At 39.4% G+C, this 18,813-nt stretch overlaps 2 protein-coding genes across 4 annotated transcripts; both read right to left on the bottom strand.

The window, feature by feature from the left end:
• Positions 1 to 718: 718 nt before the first annotated feature.
• Positions 719 to 8,464, bottom strand: cdadc1 (cytidine and dCMP deaminase domain containing 1). 2 transcript variants are annotated; one of them, XM_028467805.1, is made up of 11 exons: positions 8,263 to 8,464; positions 6,893 to 6,996; positions 6,119 to 6,296; positions 5,520 to 5,826; positions 4,676 to 4,882; positions 4,514 to 4,605; positions 3,410 to 3,459; positions 2,984 to 3,153; positions 2,545 to 2,734; positions 1,720 to 1,750; positions 719 to 1,650 (listed from the first exon to the last, which is right to left on the bottom strand). In XM_028467805.1, exons 1-11 carry the CDS (start codon positions 8,351 to 8,353, stop codon positions 1,532 to 1,534), a joined length of 1,539 nt encoding a protein of 512 aa, XP_028323606.1. In that variant the 5' UTR covers positions 8,354 to 8,464; the 3' UTR covers positions 719 to 1,531. The 2 variants fall into 2 exon arrangements, with proteins under 2 accessions (XP_028323606.1, XP_028323613.1); XM_028467812.1 differs by having other exon boundaries at positions 6,893 to 6,993.
• Positions 8,465 to 12,998: 4,534 nt separating this feature from the next.
• On the bottom strand, positions 12,999 to 18,426 carry LOC114476724 (uncharacterized). Of its 2 annotated transcripts, XR_003675632.1 has the most exons (3): positions 14,101 to 14,202; positions 13,970 to 14,034; positions 12,999 to 13,499 (listed from the first exon to the last, which is right to left on the bottom strand). XR_003675632.1 is itself a non-coding variant. In XM_028468586.1 (2 exons), exon 1 carries the CDS (start codon positions 17,550 to 17,552, stop codon positions 15,471 to 15,473), a length of 2,082 nt encoding a protein of 693 aa, XP_028324387.1. In that variant the 5' UTR covers positions 17,553 to 18,426; the 3' UTR covers positions 12,999 to 13,499; positions 13,970 to 15,470. The 2 variants fall into 2 exon arrangements, 1 of the variants encoding a protein (XP_028324387.1); XM_028468586.1 differs by having other exon boundaries at positions 13,970 to 18,426.
• Between the last annotated feature and the right edge of the window lie 387 nt (positions 18,427 to 18,813).

Raw genomic sequence — 18,813 nt, 5'->3', positions numbered from 1 at the left:
GCGGGACTAACTGCGTCATAACCGAGCATTTATCCAATGAGCGTCTAGTTTGACTGCAGTGGATCAACCACTAAATCCTCTCCCATTGAAGTCAATTGAAGCTGAACTTCACCACTGTTTATTAACACTGTGACGCTGCGGTAATGAATGAAGAACGTCATGCTGTCACTGTCAGTTTCCTGTTATAAGAAGCTGATTCTGAACTAAACATACATGTGTTCTGTCATATATTTAGTCAATGAAATGTACACACAACAACACTACATATTTGACCACTGATTTTAGGGGAAGTTGAGGTTCCCTTGTAGTCTTAAAGCATCCGCCACTGTGTTATATTCATGTCAGCATTGAGAATAATAACCAATCTGAGCATTAATAAAGTAAACAAAAGGTTTGTGTTTTTCTTGTCATATATATTTTGTGCATTTTTTTTTTTACTGTGTATTTTTTCTATACGTTTGTGGGTTTTTGTTGTATATTTTCTTGTTTTTTTGTGGGGGGTTTTTTTAAACAATAATTGTAGTTTTGTGGTTTCAGAATAATTTTGTTAATTTCTTTTTACAATTTTGTGTTTTAATCTTGTATATATGTCTCGTTTTAGGTGCGATTTTTGTTTTCAGAGTAATTTTGTATGTTTTTGGAGTTATTTTGTGCATTTCTGTTTTGTGCTTTTGTCAAACACTGTGTGTTTGAGTAATTTTATGCATTTGTGTTTTGTGTGATTTTCTTATCCTATTATATATTTTGTCTTTTTATGTTCGTTTTTTATGGAGTTTGTGTGTTTATTTTGATAGCTGCACAAAATGAGTTGCCCGTGTCTTATTTAGTCCATTCTCTCAAATCAACAGAGTTTTAATTTAATCTCTTTAAAGTGCAAATAGCAATCAGCCACATTGTTCACATGTATTCATTCAGTTCATAACCCAGGTTGAAAAAAAAAAAAGTCCAATTTAAAATTTCGAGTTTGTATTCCCACGCAATGAGTTACATATATCATTACTTCTAGATTGTTCCAACTATATCGCTCAAATTTGTATCACTGTTTGTCAAAAGTTGCAAGGTCATTTTTGGGGAATTCAGTGCAAATATTCACATTAAATTGAGACTTTATGCAAACAAGTTAAGATTAAATATTACAACTACAGTATGGAATATTTGAAGAAAATGCAATACTCATTATTCATAAAAAGAAAATAATACATATAGAAGACGCTGAATTACCATTGAATAAGCAGTTTTTTTGCTGACAGCAACAGTTTATCACAGAAAACTAGTGGTTTTAAAAACGGTTGTGTTACCAAAGCTGACTTCCTTTCACACTGCTTCCATCCACTTGCTTTGCTTTCACATTCCTCCACCATTTAAAATACAAAATATTATATCAAGCATCATTATTTCTAACTTTTAAAATCTTTGAAATTACATTTGTTTGTGTTGTCCACAAGAGGTCACAATTTCCCTCTGTATCTGGAGTGTAAACCACATCAGCTGTATTGAACTTGACAGTCATTGAATGTGTCACCATGACGATTTATGAATGATCATGAAACTCCTTTCCTGCTGACAGAGGGGGCGTGTCGGTGCGTGGCCGCTTGTTGCTGTGGTTTGTGGTGTCCTCAGTCTGCCTGCTGCGTTTCCCAATACAACCGTCTGCAACAACAAACACAGCTGTTCATATAAAGGTAGGACCAGTAAAACCACTGCACATGTCAGACTTACTGGTGAGGTGAGGATAAGGACTCCGTTGCCACTGTGAGGACAGAAATACATCATATTAATTACAATTAAGGCATGATTGTAATTGTAACTGTAATTGAAAACATCTGCTACTGTTGTAATCATAATTTAATTGTCATAAGTTCAGATAATTGACAAAGTGCAAAACTGGGGAACCATGTTAGAGTTCTATGTCGTACACATAGTTAATTATTAAAATATGTTTCACATCAAGTTTTCCCACTACATTTCAGTTCTCTTGAGCAGCGATTCTCAACTGGTGGGTCGGGACCCAAAAGTGTGTCGCAGACCTGTACTGAGTGGGTCGCGGACAGCTGGTCAAAAATAAATAAACACTTAATGTCTCTTATGTTGGACTTATGTCTTTTATTTTGAAAGAAACTTTTCTTTTGACTGACATACTGTGAAATGTAAGTTGCACAGGAAAATATATAGATTCGTGTTTTAAAAAAAGATTATATATGAAAAACTAAATTTGGTTGGTTGAATTCTAAAAAATTTTTTTTTTTTAAATAAATAAAAAAGTGGGTCGCGATTTAATGACCGTGGCAAAATGTGGGTCCCAGAGTGAGACCAGTTGAGAACCCCTGATCTTGAGGATCATTTTATGTTTAAAAATAAATAAATAAATAAATCGAGAGATATACTGACAGGAAAAAAGACATTAATACCAGTATTTTCATGGATAAGGAAGCCGAACAAGGAAACCAAGAGATAAAAAACATTATCTTTCATCCAATTTGTTTTTCAACTGTAATTGAAATATGTAATGAACCCCCAACCCTGAGCCATCAGACGTTTACTCACTGTGAACTTGCTGATGTTCTTCAGGCTGCTGAATCTTAGGTAGGAGATGTCTCCTTTGTCTCTGTCCTGGTCGAGGTCGGAGGTATAAATGTGTGTGATGCCGGCTCCTCTGAGCAGAGGGACACACTCGTCACACGGACATTTGGTCACAAACAGCACGGTGGGCTCGTCCGGTCGGATGTCTCGCGTCCTGAACAGGAAGCAGAATAAACTCAATCTGAGACATTTAGGAAAACACGGTATGAGACATATACTGTATATATAAGCAACAGGAAAACTGTTTCATTGTCACAATGATTCATGTTTTCTGTCATTTCTACTTTCTCCTGCGGGCCAAATTGGATCCTCCAAAGTGCCAGATTTGGCCCCCGCACCATAGGTTTGACACATTATGACGGTATGGAAACACGATCATGTTTTGGTGCTTGTATTTGCAAACCTGAACGTCAGGGCGTTCTGCTCAGCGTGGACAATGTATCTGTATTTGCGCCTCTGCCTGTCCTCCTGTTTGTCGTCCATCTGCGGGTACTCGGCGTACTGGGAGCCTGCCGGGTAGGCGTTGAACCCACAACCCACCAGAGAAAGACTCCCTGTCCCGCTGCAGCCAGCCTGAGAGGAAAAAAAAAAAACTTTGGTAAAAACTGATTAAATTCTATTTCTGACATCATTTTTGAGATGCACATCACACACAATACATATCAAATAACTGCACCCTAAACTCTGTCAAATATAAATCTAGTTCAAATACTATGCAGTATAAAAATATCTGAGGTGGCCCTTTGTGTGAATAAAGCTGCGATAGATTGAATATCCTTTTGTTTGATGATAAAAAGAGCAGCATGAAGCAAAGGAAACATGAACTCACCGAGGCTCCTTTGGCCCAGATAACAGCACCAACTCCCACTTTAGGGTCTTCTGGAATGACAAAGTCATGATTGCGTTGAGGATGCCGACAATCCCAACGTGTCCACAAGCATTCACATCATGAACTTGAATCATTATCGTGGGAATTTGACTAAAGTCTTCATTTCTAATTTTTTAGGTCAGCGTTTGCCACTGGGGCTTCTAAACATGTTTACACAATAGGTTCATTCCATGTCATTTCAATAAATGGCCCACGCACTTTGGTCTAAAAAAAAATCAGAATTGTTCCTTAATAACTCAATATGCACACTGTATATTTGTAGTTGGATCGGATGAAAGCTTTCAGATAGTGAGTAGGGTATGTGTCAATTTTCCTACGTCCTTATTTTTCTTCCATTTTCAAGTTCCAATATCTCAGAAACTACATCATATAGGAACCTGAAATGTGGTATCGTAATGCAGCTCCACCTACTCTATCAGAATATACAAACACATCTGCTATACACTGTAAATGATGGACATGCAAGCCCCTCAAACTTGGAAAAAAGCTTGGGTCTGGAACATATTTGGGCCTTCAGTAAATAACTTAGCATATGCATCAGCTCCCTGTAATTTTATCAGCTTTAAGCTCTGTACATATACTGTTTACATCACTAATGATTAGTCACATAATGCATTGGTTCTTGCTTTCTTTTTTTTTTTTACTATTTTCATTGGCTCTTAACTGCTTGTGGGAATGTATGAATAAATCTGATCTCTGTTTTAATTTATAATAAAAAAAATTACCCTTTAATGGGATATAAAACATTTTTTCTTTATGCGAGTTCTTCATTTTTATTTTGAACCGCAAATTGTAGCTTACCTCTGTCTCTCATAATCATTTATTGTTTATTAGTTTTTCCACAAGTAACATAAAAATATAAAAACCATTCCATCAGAAAAACATTTATTTATTTATTTATTTAAAAATGTACAGTTTGCCTATTGAATAATGACAGAACAATGGGTAAAAATTTCAGAATTTTTAAAGTGGAATGTCCTGAAAATGTGTTGAAATGACATGGAATGACCCAACACCACATGGTATACGCTACTTTCTCCACACCTGTCCTAAAAGCCAACAGGCTCGCCTGGATCACACAGTGCCGAGCCACTTCCTGGGAAATTTCCTGGTGAAGCGAAGCAGACAGCTGCTCCCTGCGCGACAGAAACAACATATTTAGGATCCAATAGCGAAGAAGACAGGGATTAACCAAGTGTTTCTGACCCGTGGAAGCCGTAGTGAAGTGTAGGCACGCCGGCAGCTACTGCGGCGAGAACCTGCACCAGCTCCCTCATGCTGTGCCTCAGGGTGGAGAAATACGGCTCGGCGCAGAAATTCTCCAAGCCCATGTGTGTCAGGATGTCCTTGTGCTCCTGAGGAGTGCCGAGCAGGAAGTGTGAGGAAAAGTTTCTAAAGTGCTGTGTGCGCTCCCTGTTACACACAACAAATGCACAAAGTTACGTTTCATTTATTTAGATAACTTTTTTCAGAAAATTTACTTTTAAATTGACTTTGAACTCCTGACATGTTTCGACTGGCAACTGTCAGTCATCCTCAGAGCCATCTACTGATTGCTTTGATGTATCCCCACAAGTTGTTTCATAAGAACTTGCTCTGATGTAGGAATACATCAAAGCATTCAGTATAGGCCTCTGAGGAATACTGACAGTTGGCAGTCGAAACATGTCAGGAGTTCTTTCATAAAAACTGGCTTTGATGTAGGGATCCACTATGAGTTTTTTCATAAGAACTTGCTTTGATGTAGGGATACATCAAAGCATTCAGTAGAGGCCTCTGAGGAATACTGACAGTTGGCAGTCAAAACATGTCAGGAATTCTTTCATAAAAACTGGCTTTGATTAGTTTTTTCATAAGAAATTGCTTTGATGTAGCGATACATCAAAGCATTCAGTAGAGCCCTCTGAGGAAGACTGACAGTTGGCAGACGAAACATGTCAGCCAATCAAAGTAAATTTAAAAGTACATTTCCAGAAGAAATTTGTCTAAATAAATTAAACCTTAACATACTATTTAAAAAAAAAAAAAAAAAGACGTTATGAAATTATACCTGTTGTACAGCTCGTCTGTGTTTACACCTGGATCGTCGTCGGTTATTTTCTCCATGAAATCACAGTTTCTGGAGGATTCCGTGACAAACTGCAGCAGGCCGGGCTCCAGCGGCTGCAGCTGCACGCAGATGTGTGGTCGGCTATTGGACTTCAATCTCTCCGTCGCTACGTTGTCCAGCGCGGCGTCCTCGCTTATACAGCAGGGTGGCCTGTGGTCAGAGCATCCTAACATGGTGGTGCAAGGGGAGGAGTTAAGCATGCTGACCTCGGGGTCTCCAGGCCAGAAGGAGATGAGTCGGACTCCAGCTGGAAGAAAGACAGCCTCAGTTATTATACAAGTTCAGCTTTGTGTTGCAGTACTTTGATCAAGTTCATAAAAGGTGACTCAGCTGTTCACATTTCTAAGGCAACCACAGCTCTCAGCTGTAATGCCAGCACTGGCTTAGATTACATCCACAGGATTGTAGATAGACTTGTTCATGCAAATTTCAAAACACAACACGGTTACAACACACTGTGGAAGTGTTCTGGTTCCTCCAGAAGCCCTCAGGATATCTGCTCCTCCTACCTACCCGACTTGTTTTGACTGGTTACTCACCATTAATGATCATCTTAAGGCATGTGGAGCACGGTCTACGAGAGAAATACAGCCGACAGTCAGCCAGGCGTGGGCCGTGCTGGATGATGGCGGCCTGTCCTGCGTGGAGCTCGGCCCCTGAACAGTGGAGTCCCACCACCTTACCGTCCCGCACCACCACCAGACCCGACGTACGGATCTGAAACACAGCAGATGGAGCTGGAATCTACAGAATCTTATGTTTTCAATTATCCATGTTTAATTACAATTTCATTATGATTACGGAAACCGGCATTTTTTCCAATTACAAATCAATTAGAATGATCATATTCCCCCTGAAAGTCAATTACAATTACATTCTTAACAACTAATGTTCAATTACAATTTTGCTAACTTTTATGCATATAGCGTTGTATGTATTGTATTTTACTCTGTAAAATTGTTATTAAAAAAAAAAATATTCTATTATATCCTATTTCTAACCCTTACCACTTGTATGAGTGCGACGATTCACCAATATGTAGTGGAAAACTTAATATGATGCATATTTTAATAATAATTAACCACATATGTGTAAGACAGAACTGTTTTGCGTTTAATCAAATTCTAATTCATATTTTTCATAGAATTTCCATGGTAATAACAATACAAAGTCCATTATCTGAACTCAATTACGATACAATGGCAAGAGATTTTTACACTTATGTTTATAAGTATGGCATATTTGTAATTAATAATATCAATTACGCGATAACAAGTATAAATGACTCCAACCCTGGATACTGGGACACTGACCTGGCTGCTGTGGTTCTCCTCGGGGTTCTCCTGAGGGAACAACTCCATCCACAAACTCAGCAACGTGAATAGGTTCACCTGAGACAACCTGGGGCCATGACCTGCTACAGAACCCACACAAACATTCAGCTTTGCATTGATTAGAATATGCAAAAAAAAAAAAAAAATACAACCACGCTTAATATTTAAATTAAAAGAAAGAAAAAGAAACAAAATAACACTTTACTAGAAATTTTAGACGTAAGGGGCTGACATTACTGTGTCATTATCTGTCACCAGAATGAATAAAGTGTTATGAAGGCTGTCATTAAGTGTCGTTTGCTAAATTATGACACCTTTGCAGCTATGTTGGTTATTTTTGGGTTAGGTGGAGGGATCTAGTGGGGTTAGGGTTAAGGTTTATGCTAATGACAGGTGTCATGTCATAATAATTACAGCGTAATGTCATAACAATGACAGCGTAGTGTCATAACAATGACAGCGTAATGTCATAACAATGACAGCGTAATGTCATAACAATGACAGGTGTCAAGTCATAATAATGACAGCGTAATGTCATAATAACTACAGGTGTCATGTCATAATAATTACAGGTGTCATGTCATAATAATTACAGCGTAATGTCATAACAATGACAGCGTAATATCATAACAATGACAGGTGTCAAGTCATAATAATGACAGCGTAATGTCATAATAATGACAGCGTAATGTCATAATAATGACAGCGTAATGTCATAATAGTACTCCCGGGGGCCAAACCTGGGTCATTTAGAGTAGACCATCCAATTTGGCCCACAGGAGAAAGTTAAAAAGACAGAAAAAACATAAATTATTGTCTAAACTATCTTCTAAATACACAAATTCAATGAAAATTCACAATATTTGGGGAATCACAATTTTTTAATCACATGACTGCAGTCATTTTAAAGCTCAATTTGTTTAAATAACTCAATTTTACTCAAATTATTTCACATAATTTCCCCAAATTAAATAGAAATTAGTCAAATGAAATTTGAAAGAGGAAATTCTCTGTCACTTATTGCCTGGATATTGTCGGCGCCTTAAATACTTTATGTATCATTTATACGTCGTGTAAAATACAAACCAGGGGACATAAATGTTGAACAAAAATTATTTTGACACCCCTGCTTTACTCAATGTCCCAGGAGTATTTTGTATTAAATAAAATAAAAAATAAAAAAAATACAGATTAATACGCACAAAGTGACCCACAGTTAAAAACATATACATTAAGCCCCGTTTACACTAAATACATCCATTGTTGACATGGTGTCACTGCTAATGGAGAAATATTCGCTTTTAATGCGTTGCACAGCTTCTTCTTCTTCTTCTGCTGCTGCTGCTCACCTTGTAGCCTGCTGTCAGTCTGACTGCTTTTGTCCCTCGTCGGCTTCCATTGCCCCGGAACGGCTCGGTTGGCTTTTTGTTTCACCTCCATTCAGTCTAACACCTACTACGTGTTGTGTTATATCGTACCTTAGCTTTGAAAAATGACGACATAAACTGAGCTGTGGTAGCGTTAACCCGGCTTTCCCACGTCATGGTGACGTAGGAGGCGAGCGCTAATGTACAAGGCGAGCTTTTCAAAATAAAAGCTCTGACGCCGGACAAGCAGATTTGAACCTAAACTCCACATTATATTATTACATTTACAGTTTAACTTTTTGTCTATAATTCACTTGTGAAATTTTCACTTAATTGATGTTAAGCATCGACTGCACAAGATTTTATTCATATTGTGATTTTAATGTTTTTAGGACTGCGTAGTTTTGTTTATAGTGAATAGTTTATAGTGCATAGTTTTATAGGCTTTTAAAAATATATATATACAGTGTACTTTTATTTATAGGGAAAAGTTTGCATAGTTTAATTGATAATGAGTAGCTCATTTATTTATTTATTTTAAATAGTAAATAGTTTTTGTTTGTATTGATTAGTTTAATTTATAGTGAATAGATGACTTTATACTAAACATGTTTATTTATTCTGAATTGGTTAATTTATAATGAATAGTTAATTTGCAATGAATAGTTTTGTATACTTAAAAGTTTTATTTATACTGAATGTTTTATTTATAGTAGTTGTATTTATACTGCATGGTTTACCAAATACTTTTTATTTATACAGAATAGTTAAAATTATCGTAAAGTTTTATTTAAACTGTAGACTTTTATTTATGCTGGATAGATTTATTTACACTGAATAGTTGTATTTAGTCTACACATTTCTTGTTTCAGATGTTTGTACTTTGCAGATTATCTGTGAATATCAGTTTACGCCCACAGTATATTGCTAAAAAATTAACTTTTTTTAATTTTTTTTATTTTCGGTCACACCCTCTTAAAATAATGGTCTAAAATCAGCTTTTAGTTTGAAAAACACAGCAATAGCACCGTTCACTAGAGTCCCTGCGTCACTTAGTGGGCGGGGCCTGGCTTGAGAGAAAAGGGTCACGTATACATTGTATTTTACATAAATTATGCTCAAAAACATACTAATGTATACTATATTTGGTCTATAAGATATACTGATTTAAATCCCATGTATTGCTATAATGAACGACAATTACAAATAACCACAAAGCTAATATTTTTTTAATTGTGTTTTACACAAGCGTAATTAACTTCCTCAGTACAAAATGTAAGAAATTACTGCAAAAACAGGCATTTGAAAACAATATAGAACAAAAATATAGTTTCATCTTAATGCATTTACAAATTACTCTTAAGTTTCCAGTACGTAAACCTGTGTCGCAATACTAGAGGACATTTCTTCCTGAATGAAAACTTAAAGGTTATATAGTTCAGTTACTAGGAAACAGAAACTGACCATCAGTTTGACTCACCACAGGAAGTTGTTAGTACACAAAATAAAAGCACATGCTGTACATACATCACAGACAAAAAAGCCACAAAGTGCTTCACAACAGCTTAAAATGAAAAAAGTACACCAAATAAACAGTTTAGAATCAAAAAGGTACACACATTATGAAAGGCCAAGACAATATAAAATCATAGCAGCCCAAAAGTAGCTAGTTAAAAGCTTGGACAAATAAGAGGATCTTTAGTTGGCTTTTTGAAGGTGTCAAAAGAGTCAATCGAATGCAGAGAGAGCGGAATATGGTTCCAAAGCCTGGGACCAACAGCCTGGAAAGATCTGTCTCCTCTGGTCTGGAAACGAGTGCAAGGAACCATCAGCAGACTCTGATCCACAGACCTCAAAGCAGGGGTGTAAGGCTGGATCAGATCACTGATGTATAAGGAGTCGGACCCAGCAAGGCTACGAACGCTAGAACTAGAATTTTAAAATGTATTTTATGAGACACTGGCAGCTAATGGAATTCTTTTAGAATAAGGGATATGTGAGTCCACCTATTTGTATGGGTCAGGATTCTCGCTGCAGAGTTTTGCACTAGCTGCAGACGAGACAGCTCCTTCTTGTTTAGAAATGAGAATAAACTATTACAATAGTCTAAACGTGAAGACACAAAGGCATGGATGATAAGCTCCAAATCATTCTAAGACACCATTTTCCTGAGTTTAGAGATGTTCCTTATAGTTGAAAGAAGCACTTCCTCATCAGCCGTTTACAGTGCTGCACTAACGACAGGTCTTTGTCAAAGATCACTCCCAAGTTTAAAGCTGGGTTGAGCAGCCTAGTCTAAGTCACCTCACCACTGTTTAATCTCTGGAATTGAGTCATCAGGGGCAATCATTAGAGTTTCTGTTCTGTCTGCAATGAGCTGCAGGGAGTTTTCAGTTAGTCATTGTTTTATTTCTACTTAACAGTGGAGCAAGGAGTTAAGCTTCTGGATCTCAGACGGTTTAAAGAAGCCGTAAAGCTGGATATCGTCAGCGAAGAAGTGGTAAGAAACATCCCTAAACGTTTGGACGATCTTTCCCAAGGGGGTTAAAATACAACAAAAATAAGAAAGGACCCAAAACAGAACCTTGAGGGACTCCACTGACTCAGACCTTCTTTGGTTTGCTGAAACACTAAAACTACGCCCAGATAAATATGAGGAGAACCACTGTAGAACTGACCCTGACAGTCCTATACTTGATCCTTCAGTCTTCTCAGCAGGACCTGGTGGTCGACGGTGTCGAAGGCTGAGGACAGATCCAAGAGAACCAGAACAGTGCATTTTCCAGAATCAGCAGACATCATAATTTCGCTGGACACTTTCAGTAAGGCTGTTTCCGTAGTGTTGTTTACGGAAACCAAACTGAAACGTCTCATGGATGTTACTTTGATCCAGGAAAGATGTCAGCTGATCACAGACCATCTTCTCAAGGATCTTAGACAGGAACGGGAGCTTTGAAATAGGCCTGAAACTCTTGAGGTCCGTCGGGTCTAAACCTGCATTTTTTTTAGTAGTGGCTCCACTATGGCATGTTTGAAAGCATTGGGAAACACATTAATAGACAGAGAGAGGTTAATTAGTTTGGTGACCCAAGGGCCAATTACCTCAAACACTTTTATATACAGGGAAGGACGTCAGATGAAGAAGAGGAGGGCTTCATCTTGGTCACCAGTGCCGAAATATTGACAAATGTCACGGTCCTAAATAAGGACCACATGCTAGAGACAGCTAGACTAAAAGACAGCAGGGGTACCACACGGAAGGGGTGGAATTTTATCCTTAACTATGATCACTCAAATGGACATCATTTACAGACATGTTTAAAATGTCTAGGCCAAGTGCAAAAACTAAGTCTAAAATATGTCCTTTTTTGGTGAGTGAGTCCAGAAACATATTGCTCAAAATTTAAAGCTTCAGTCTATGTTAGGAGGGCTGGAAATCAATTTCCCCCAGTGAGATAATAAAGAGAACTTGAACTTCATATTCCTAATAACGTACTAATATTTATTCCACAATGCGACATTTTCTTGAGGATCATCTTGTTACGCTGATGGGTATCCTTTAATGCTTTATGTATAAATGGGTATTGTTAATGATAATATTGCTGATGTTGGTTTATTCATTGTAGCTTTATGAATTTCCTTCTTTCAATAATCCTACAGATCTGAAATAGAATGAAATTAAAAACATTTTCTTAATTTTCCCAAACTTGACCCACAAAATGTCTCCTAAAATGATTGATATTTTAGTTTTGTCCCTAGGACTTTTATCTCCATTAAACTTAAATGAGTTGTACTATAGTCAAATTTTTACCTTTATAATATCTAATATCAATGTTACCCATTTTACAATAACTAGACATTTGAAGGACATTTAAACTCTATTCTCAACGTTTTTTTTTTCTTTTTTATTTCTTTTCTCTTTTTTGATCAGCAGTGGTTTTTTTTTTTTTTAGCATCAAAAATGTAATATATCATACACAATAAGATCCCATTGGACAATTTTCCATCAAAAAGGAACAAAGTCTTGCGCCACCTGCTTTGATTCTTGTAGTATCTATTTTTGACCAGTAGGGGGTGTAATGTCACGCAGATTTAACTTCAGGAGTTTGTTGCCTTCATTGAGGGCAGAGCACAAATGTTGACTGAATGCTTTCAGTGTGTTAGTAGGACTCAGATATTGGTGCATGGTTTCTTTTTATTTTTTATCTCACATCATAAGAATATAGGTTAATCTATGCAAATCTGGATAATCTAGATAATAATTTAGTTTCTGATTATGGTAAAACTGTGTGTTTGATGATAAATCAGTGAATGCAGGTCATGCTGTGATTTGCTCTTTAAGCCATCAGAGATCAATACATGAGCTCAATCCTCTGTGTGTTCCATACACACTCCAAACAGCTCGTGCTGCTGCATTTTCAAAGTAGTACAACTTTAACTCAACCCATAAACATACATCTACTTCAGAGAGCTCCTGAAATGTGTAAGATTGGATTTTTGCTGTTTTCATAGTCTGTTTAATCGCTGTCAGCTTCATTTCTTGATAAATTTAAACATCTATAGTAGAGCAAACATACGCAACTGGTGGCCTGTGGGCCACTTGAGGCCCTCAGCCTAATTTTGTGCAACCCCGAAGAAAAACTGCCCAAAAATTGTAGTTCAAGAAGTTGGAAGTGTAACATGTACGTACGCTATCTTAGATTAAGGCTTAAGGGTTATACAAACAGGTAGCGATGAAATTATTATTATTTGGGCTAGAGTCAGAAGCCTAGATTTAACTCAAGGAGCGGAGAGTAAATACACTGAACACAGTTCTGATTTTTGGTGATACCTTATATTGTGATTCTTAAATTGAATAAACCAACATTTAGACATTTACAACAATAGACAATACACATGGCCATACATAGAAAAATACAATATATATACAGTTTCTTGGGGTTAGTGGACATTCAATAATTGTGCCATACACATAGTCCATCAAATGCCAACCAGAGTTCCAAGTCCATAGAAGGTTAAAGTCCAAGTATCGGAGGGGAATGTATGAGGTTTGTGGGCCCTTCACTGTGTTGTGAAGGGGGAAAAAAACGAGGAAAAGAGCGGCTGCACAAAAGAGCCTCCTACCAGCCCGACCAGAGCAGTGGAGGGTTAGTTTGTTCGGTCCAGGCAGAATCTTCAGCTTAGTGCCCAGACTAGGCTCTAGCTCACCATCAACTGGCCTATATGACAAACAGGTCCAATTAAATATACAGTGTGGTACACACAATAAGAAACATTCAAAAATACTGGTGATCCATAACACAAGCTGCATTATATTTACTAGTATTTCATTAATCAAATATTGTACAATATAATTAGTTCTTGATATATAAATACGATTAAAGTCATTATAATATTTGTTATATTAATCAATTCATTGCAGTACTAAACATCAAAAACCCAGCATTCACAAATAAAGTGCATAGCAGCCCAGTGATTGACTGGACTGCATTAAAGTGCATAGATGACAACAAGGAAACTGGTTTAAAGTGCTCAAAGTGCATTCATTCTCATCAACACAGCCATGAGAATAAACTATAAATCCAACATTACAGTCAACGGATCATAATTAGAGAAAGAAGGCATACAAGATGTTATTAAATGTGCCAACCAAAGAGCAGCGGTAGCAGCTAAGCTAAGCTAAGCTTACCAATTCTGTGGTTCAGTCCGTAAATGGCTCCGTTTCGGACAATCAATGGCTCCGGTATTCGGCTCCTATAGTTGGACATTTACTGCCTTTATTTTTAAGATGTTCACTAAATAAACAACACCACAACGTACCTGCAGCAAACATCTCCGTCGCATGACCCTCTCACTCCTACCGGCATTCAGCCACAGCTGTGTTTAAACAGTGAGTTGGACGCGCCATCCCGTGACGGTGTGACGTAACGGCGTGACGTAATGCGTAGTATTTTATATAAAGGAAAGGAAATTAATTAATTAATTAATATTAAAGGGTTTTCCACCCGGGTTACACCCTCCCCCCTTTAGACCATGCAACTCCTGATGCATGCTAGACATCATAAACACGGTTTTGTACAAGGTTAGTTTTTGCAGCACTACTAAACATTTGGCTATAAGCATCAACAACCCCATGAAATAATGTCTGTACAGCCGAGATAAGCGGATTGCCTAATGCCGCATATTGAAGACGACTAGGATGTTGACGCTGCCGACTAGAACGTCTAACGACAGGATTTGATTCCGTAACGTCATGAGGTGAGTTTACAGCTTCAACAGATATTGGAGCAGGACTAACCAATTGCTCCCTTTGACCGGGAGATGTCTCTGCTGGGTCAGGGAGCACTGGTTCTTCAACAGGTGTATGTTCAGGAACACAGGTAAGTGGTGCATCTTCAGGTTCAGATAAGTATTCACCAGGCTCAGGCTCTTCTCCCACAGGTAGAGAAGCTTCAGACTCATCGGCAGGTAAGTGTACAGTTGAGGAGACAGGAACCACAGAGGGCATTGGTGAACCAGCAGCCCTGGTTAAAGGCTGAAGACTGAATTCTGAAGAGTGTTCGGCAGGAAAATTATGGAATCGGAATGTGGCTGGCTGGATCGAGACTTGAGGTACATTCCATCCATCCACCTCCTCAACAAGGTCTTCAATGTGATCAATACTGACTGGTTTCTGGCTCCGGGTCTGAAGACGACGTGGTGGTGTTACTGATGCCGGATCTGGGTTGACACACGCTGGCAGGAAAGAACACGGGAGAAGTAACTCTTTGTGTAGCGTAAGTGTAGGTCCATCTGCCCTGTTCTCGGGCTGCACGGTGTACACGGGAAGGTCTCCCGCACGCCTTAAAATGACCATTTGTCCTCAAGCTTGTGCTTTCCACGAAGTCTGACATTACGCACCAAAACTCGATCGCCTTCCTCCAGACTTGATGGAGTGACTCGCTGATCGAAGCGAGCTTTATTTCTTTCGCCAGATTTCACAGCATTTTTCGAAGCTAGCCGAAAGCTTTCTTCAAGTCTGGACCGCAGGTTCTCAACGTACTGGGAATGAGAAGTAAACTGATGTTCCCGCACAGGTAAGTCAAAAGCCATATCTACCGGAAGACGCGGTGAACGGCCAAACATTAGTTCGTATGGTGTAAAACCGGTTACATCGTTCCGGGTGCAGTTGTAAGCATGTACTAATGGTTTTACATAGTTCTTCCATCGTGTTTCAGTGTTCCCAGCATGTTGAGTAGGGTTCGGTTGAATCTCTCCACTGGGTTTCCCCGAGGATGGTAAGGGGTAGTTCTGGTCTTTACAATCCCAGCGAGTTGGCAAAGCTCTTTGATCAACTTGGACTCAAAGTCTGTCCCTTGGTCAGTGTGGAGTCGTTCTGGTATCCTGTAGCACACGATGAAGTTCTCCCATAGACATTTTACCACCGTCTTGGCCTTTTGATTGGCGGTGAGAATGGCTATTGCAAACTTTGTAAAGTGGTCGGTGAAGACAAGAATGTTTTTGGTGTTGCTCTGATCTGGTTCGAGTGATAGGTAGTCCATGCAAAGTAACTCCAAAGGACGAGTGGTCTTGATATTAACAAGGGGTGCTGATCTTTCTGGGAGTGCCTTGCGTCTCACACAGCGGTTGCATGTCTTGATCTTGGTCTCAATATCAGATGCCATGTGAGGCCAGAAAAACCGGGAGCGTACAAGGTCTAAGGTCCGCTCAATGCCCATATGTCCCATGTCATCATGCAAGCTTGTAAAGATTACAGACCTCAGCTCCTCTGGTAACACTAGCTGGAACGAGACTTGGTCCCCATCTCGCCTCCTCCGGTACAAGATGTCTTCTCGCAACTCGAGGCGGTTCAGCTCCCTCATCAACAGCACAAGGTCTGGGAGTTCTTGTCTTGGCCTTGGAGGAACCATTTCCCCAGTCTCCATCTGATGGATGACCTCCCTTATCACTGGATCCGCACGTTGCTTTTCCTTGAGGCTCAGGTGTGACAGGGAAGGGACAACTGTTAGGCCATGGAGGTCTTCACTGGCATAGCAGTCAGGAATGGCTTTAGCCGACAGGCTCAGGGACTCGACCAAGGCGATGGTACTCTCTCCCGAACCACTGGGCTGACTGGTGACAAGACAGCGATGGCAGATGGCGGAAACAATGTCTGGGTCAAGTTCTTCCAATTCACCCAGTTCAATGACATGCTCTCCATGGAACTGGTTGATCAGGTCCCAATCTTTCTGTACCGTCAGGTCAGTAGGGTGGTTGTGAGGACGGCGAGATAAAGCGTCGGCGTCAAGGTTCTGCTTCCCAGCTCGATATTGCAGCTTAAAAGTGTAGGTGGACAGGGCGGCAAGCCATCTGTGACTGGCGGCATCCAACTTTGCTGTTGTTAACAGGTAGGTAAGCGGGTTGTTGTCCGTCACTACCACAAAGTTGGCCCCGTACAGGTAATCGTGAAACTTTTCGCATACACTCCATTTCAGTGCAAGGAATTCTAATTTGTGTGCAGGATACCTCGACTTGCTTGCTGACAGACCCCGACTGGCATAAGCGATCACTCTCAGCTGACCTTCTTGTTCTTGATATAACGCTGCGCCGAGCCCAATATTACTAGCGTCGGTATGTAAAATGTATTGCAGCTTTGGGTTAGCAAAACCAAGGACTGGGGAACTGGTTAATTTCTCAATGAGTGTTTCAAATGCAAGCTGACAAACAGGGGACCATCGCTCTCCGGGCTGTTTCGGGTCCTGAGTTTTAACTGGACTGGACCTTTTCTGGGCTTTGGAGGTAGGTGTATAGCCACGCGTCAAATCATTGAGGGGTTTTGCAATGGCGGAGTACCCTTTGATGAACCTCCGGTAATATCCAGCGAATCCTAAAAACGACTTTACTTCCTTCAGAGTTCTTGGAATTGGCCAGGATTTCAAAGCAAGGATCTTATCTGGATCAGTTTCTACTCCCTTCTCCGAAACAATATGTCCCAGGTACTTAACAGACGTCTGGAACAGTTTACATTTCTCAGGAGAGAGCTTCAAACCGTATTCTTTTAGGCGAGGTAATACCCGCAGCAGCCTTTGCTCGTGTTCCTCCAACGTGTCTGAGAAGATAATGAGATCATCAATAAAAACAAGAACCTCTTTCAAATGGATATCACCCATGCTCTTCTCCATTAACCGCTGGAATGTAGATGGAGCATTCGTTACTCCTTGGGGCATTCGATTGAATTCCCAAAATCCAATGGGTGTCACAAAAGCGGTTTTAGCTTTGTCGGCTTCGTTCATCTCGATCTGGTAATATCCTGATTTTAAATCGCGAACGCTGAACCACTTGGAACCAGACAAAGCGGACAGAGACTCTTCCAGGTGTGGCAAGGGATAGGCATCCTTAACCGTCTGTAGGTTGAGCTTTCTGTAATCAATGCACAACCGTATGTCACCATTCTTCTTACGGACCACGACGATTGGTGATGAAAATGACGACTCAGACTCACGAATGACACCAGCCCCCAGAAGGTCCCTTAGGTGTTGTCGGATTGCTTCGATGTCTTGCGGGTGGATGGGTCTGGCTCTATGATTAAACGGAGTTTCGTCATGTTGCTTTATGCGATGTTTCACCTTGTCTGTGCGTCCAAAGTCTATATCACTGAGTGCAAAAATATCCGGAATCTGGTTGAGCTTCTCAGTGATCCTTCTCTTCCACTCTGGTGGGATAGGTGTAGGGAACTAAACCCCAAGTTGATCTGGACTTAGAACATTTGGCTTCACCAGTCCGTGGAGTCAAAGAGTCTGCCTTCTACTGGGATGTGCAAACATTCCCCAAGGGGGGTTTTCTCCCCTTTCTGTCCGAACAAAGGGATAGAAGGATCCCAGAACAGTTATCTCCCGTTATCATCTCCCTGCTACATTACGATCAAAAGAAGAACATCCCTCTCCTTCCCCCTGTTCAAACAGATACCTCTGGGATGCTGTAAGATCAAAGAACTGTCCCAATGAACCTTTGACCCCCTGTGGTGAGATGTCACAGAAGAACACTGTCCAGGCACCTATCTGAGGTGTTTCCCAGTAAGGAAGGGAGAACAAAGAAATTGTACTATGTTTAAAAAGTTACAAATGAAAACATTATTGGAATGATTCATACAGAAATTGAAATTGCAAATATTGTCTGTTCGATCACACTCGTTTCATGTAATGCAATAACCAACAGAATGCTATTTTAAAGTGTTTATCATTTAAAAGTGCTTAAAAATACCAGAAAACATCACAAAAGTTAGTTTGAGGTATTACTGCGATCATATAGTTAAGAGGAGGCATAACATGATTTTTGACATTTATGTTTACGAATAATTACAAGCAAAATGCATTAATTAGTTCCTAAAGTGATTCGAGGCTATTTCCTAGTCGTGTTTGGTATCAAACTCTTTCGTAATACATGATATTTCAGGATATGATGTTGAAAAGATGTTTTGAAATATGTGGAATTAATTATTAGGCATTCTTTTATGTTTAGAATCATCCCTTTTGTCGTCTGTCATCTGTCTTACAC

The sequence above is a fragment of the Gouania willdenowi genome, chromosome 2, assembly GCF_900634775.1.
Source record: "Gouania willdenowi chromosome 2, fGouWil2.1, whole genome shotgun sequence".
Classification (NCBI taxonomy): domain Eukaryota; kingdom Metazoa; phylum Chordata; class Actinopteri; order Blenniiformes; family Gobiesocidae; genus Gouania; species Gouania willdenowi.
Note: the sequence above shows the minus strand (reverse complement) of the source record. Positions and strands in the feature narration are given on the sequence as shown.

Excerpts from the sequence above, each read along its gene's own strand:
- LOC114476724 (XM_028468586.1), bottom strand. The coding sequence starts at position 17,552 with ATGAACGAAGCCGACAAAGCTAAAACCGCTTTTGTGACACCCATTGGA.
- cdadc1 (XM_028467805.1), bottom strand. The coding sequence starts at position 8,353 with ATGGAGGTGAAACAAAAAGCCAACCGAGCCGTTCCGGGGCAATGGAAG. Across the intron at positions 6,997-8,262 it reads GACTGACAGCAGGCTACAAG|CAGGTCATGGCCCCAGGTTG; the intron begins GTGAGCAGCAGC and ends TGGGTTCTGTAG. Across the intron at positions 5,827-6,118 it reads CCTTAAGATGATCATTAATG|CTGGAGTCCGACTCATCTCC; the intron begins GTGAGTAACCAG and ends TCTTTCTTCCAG.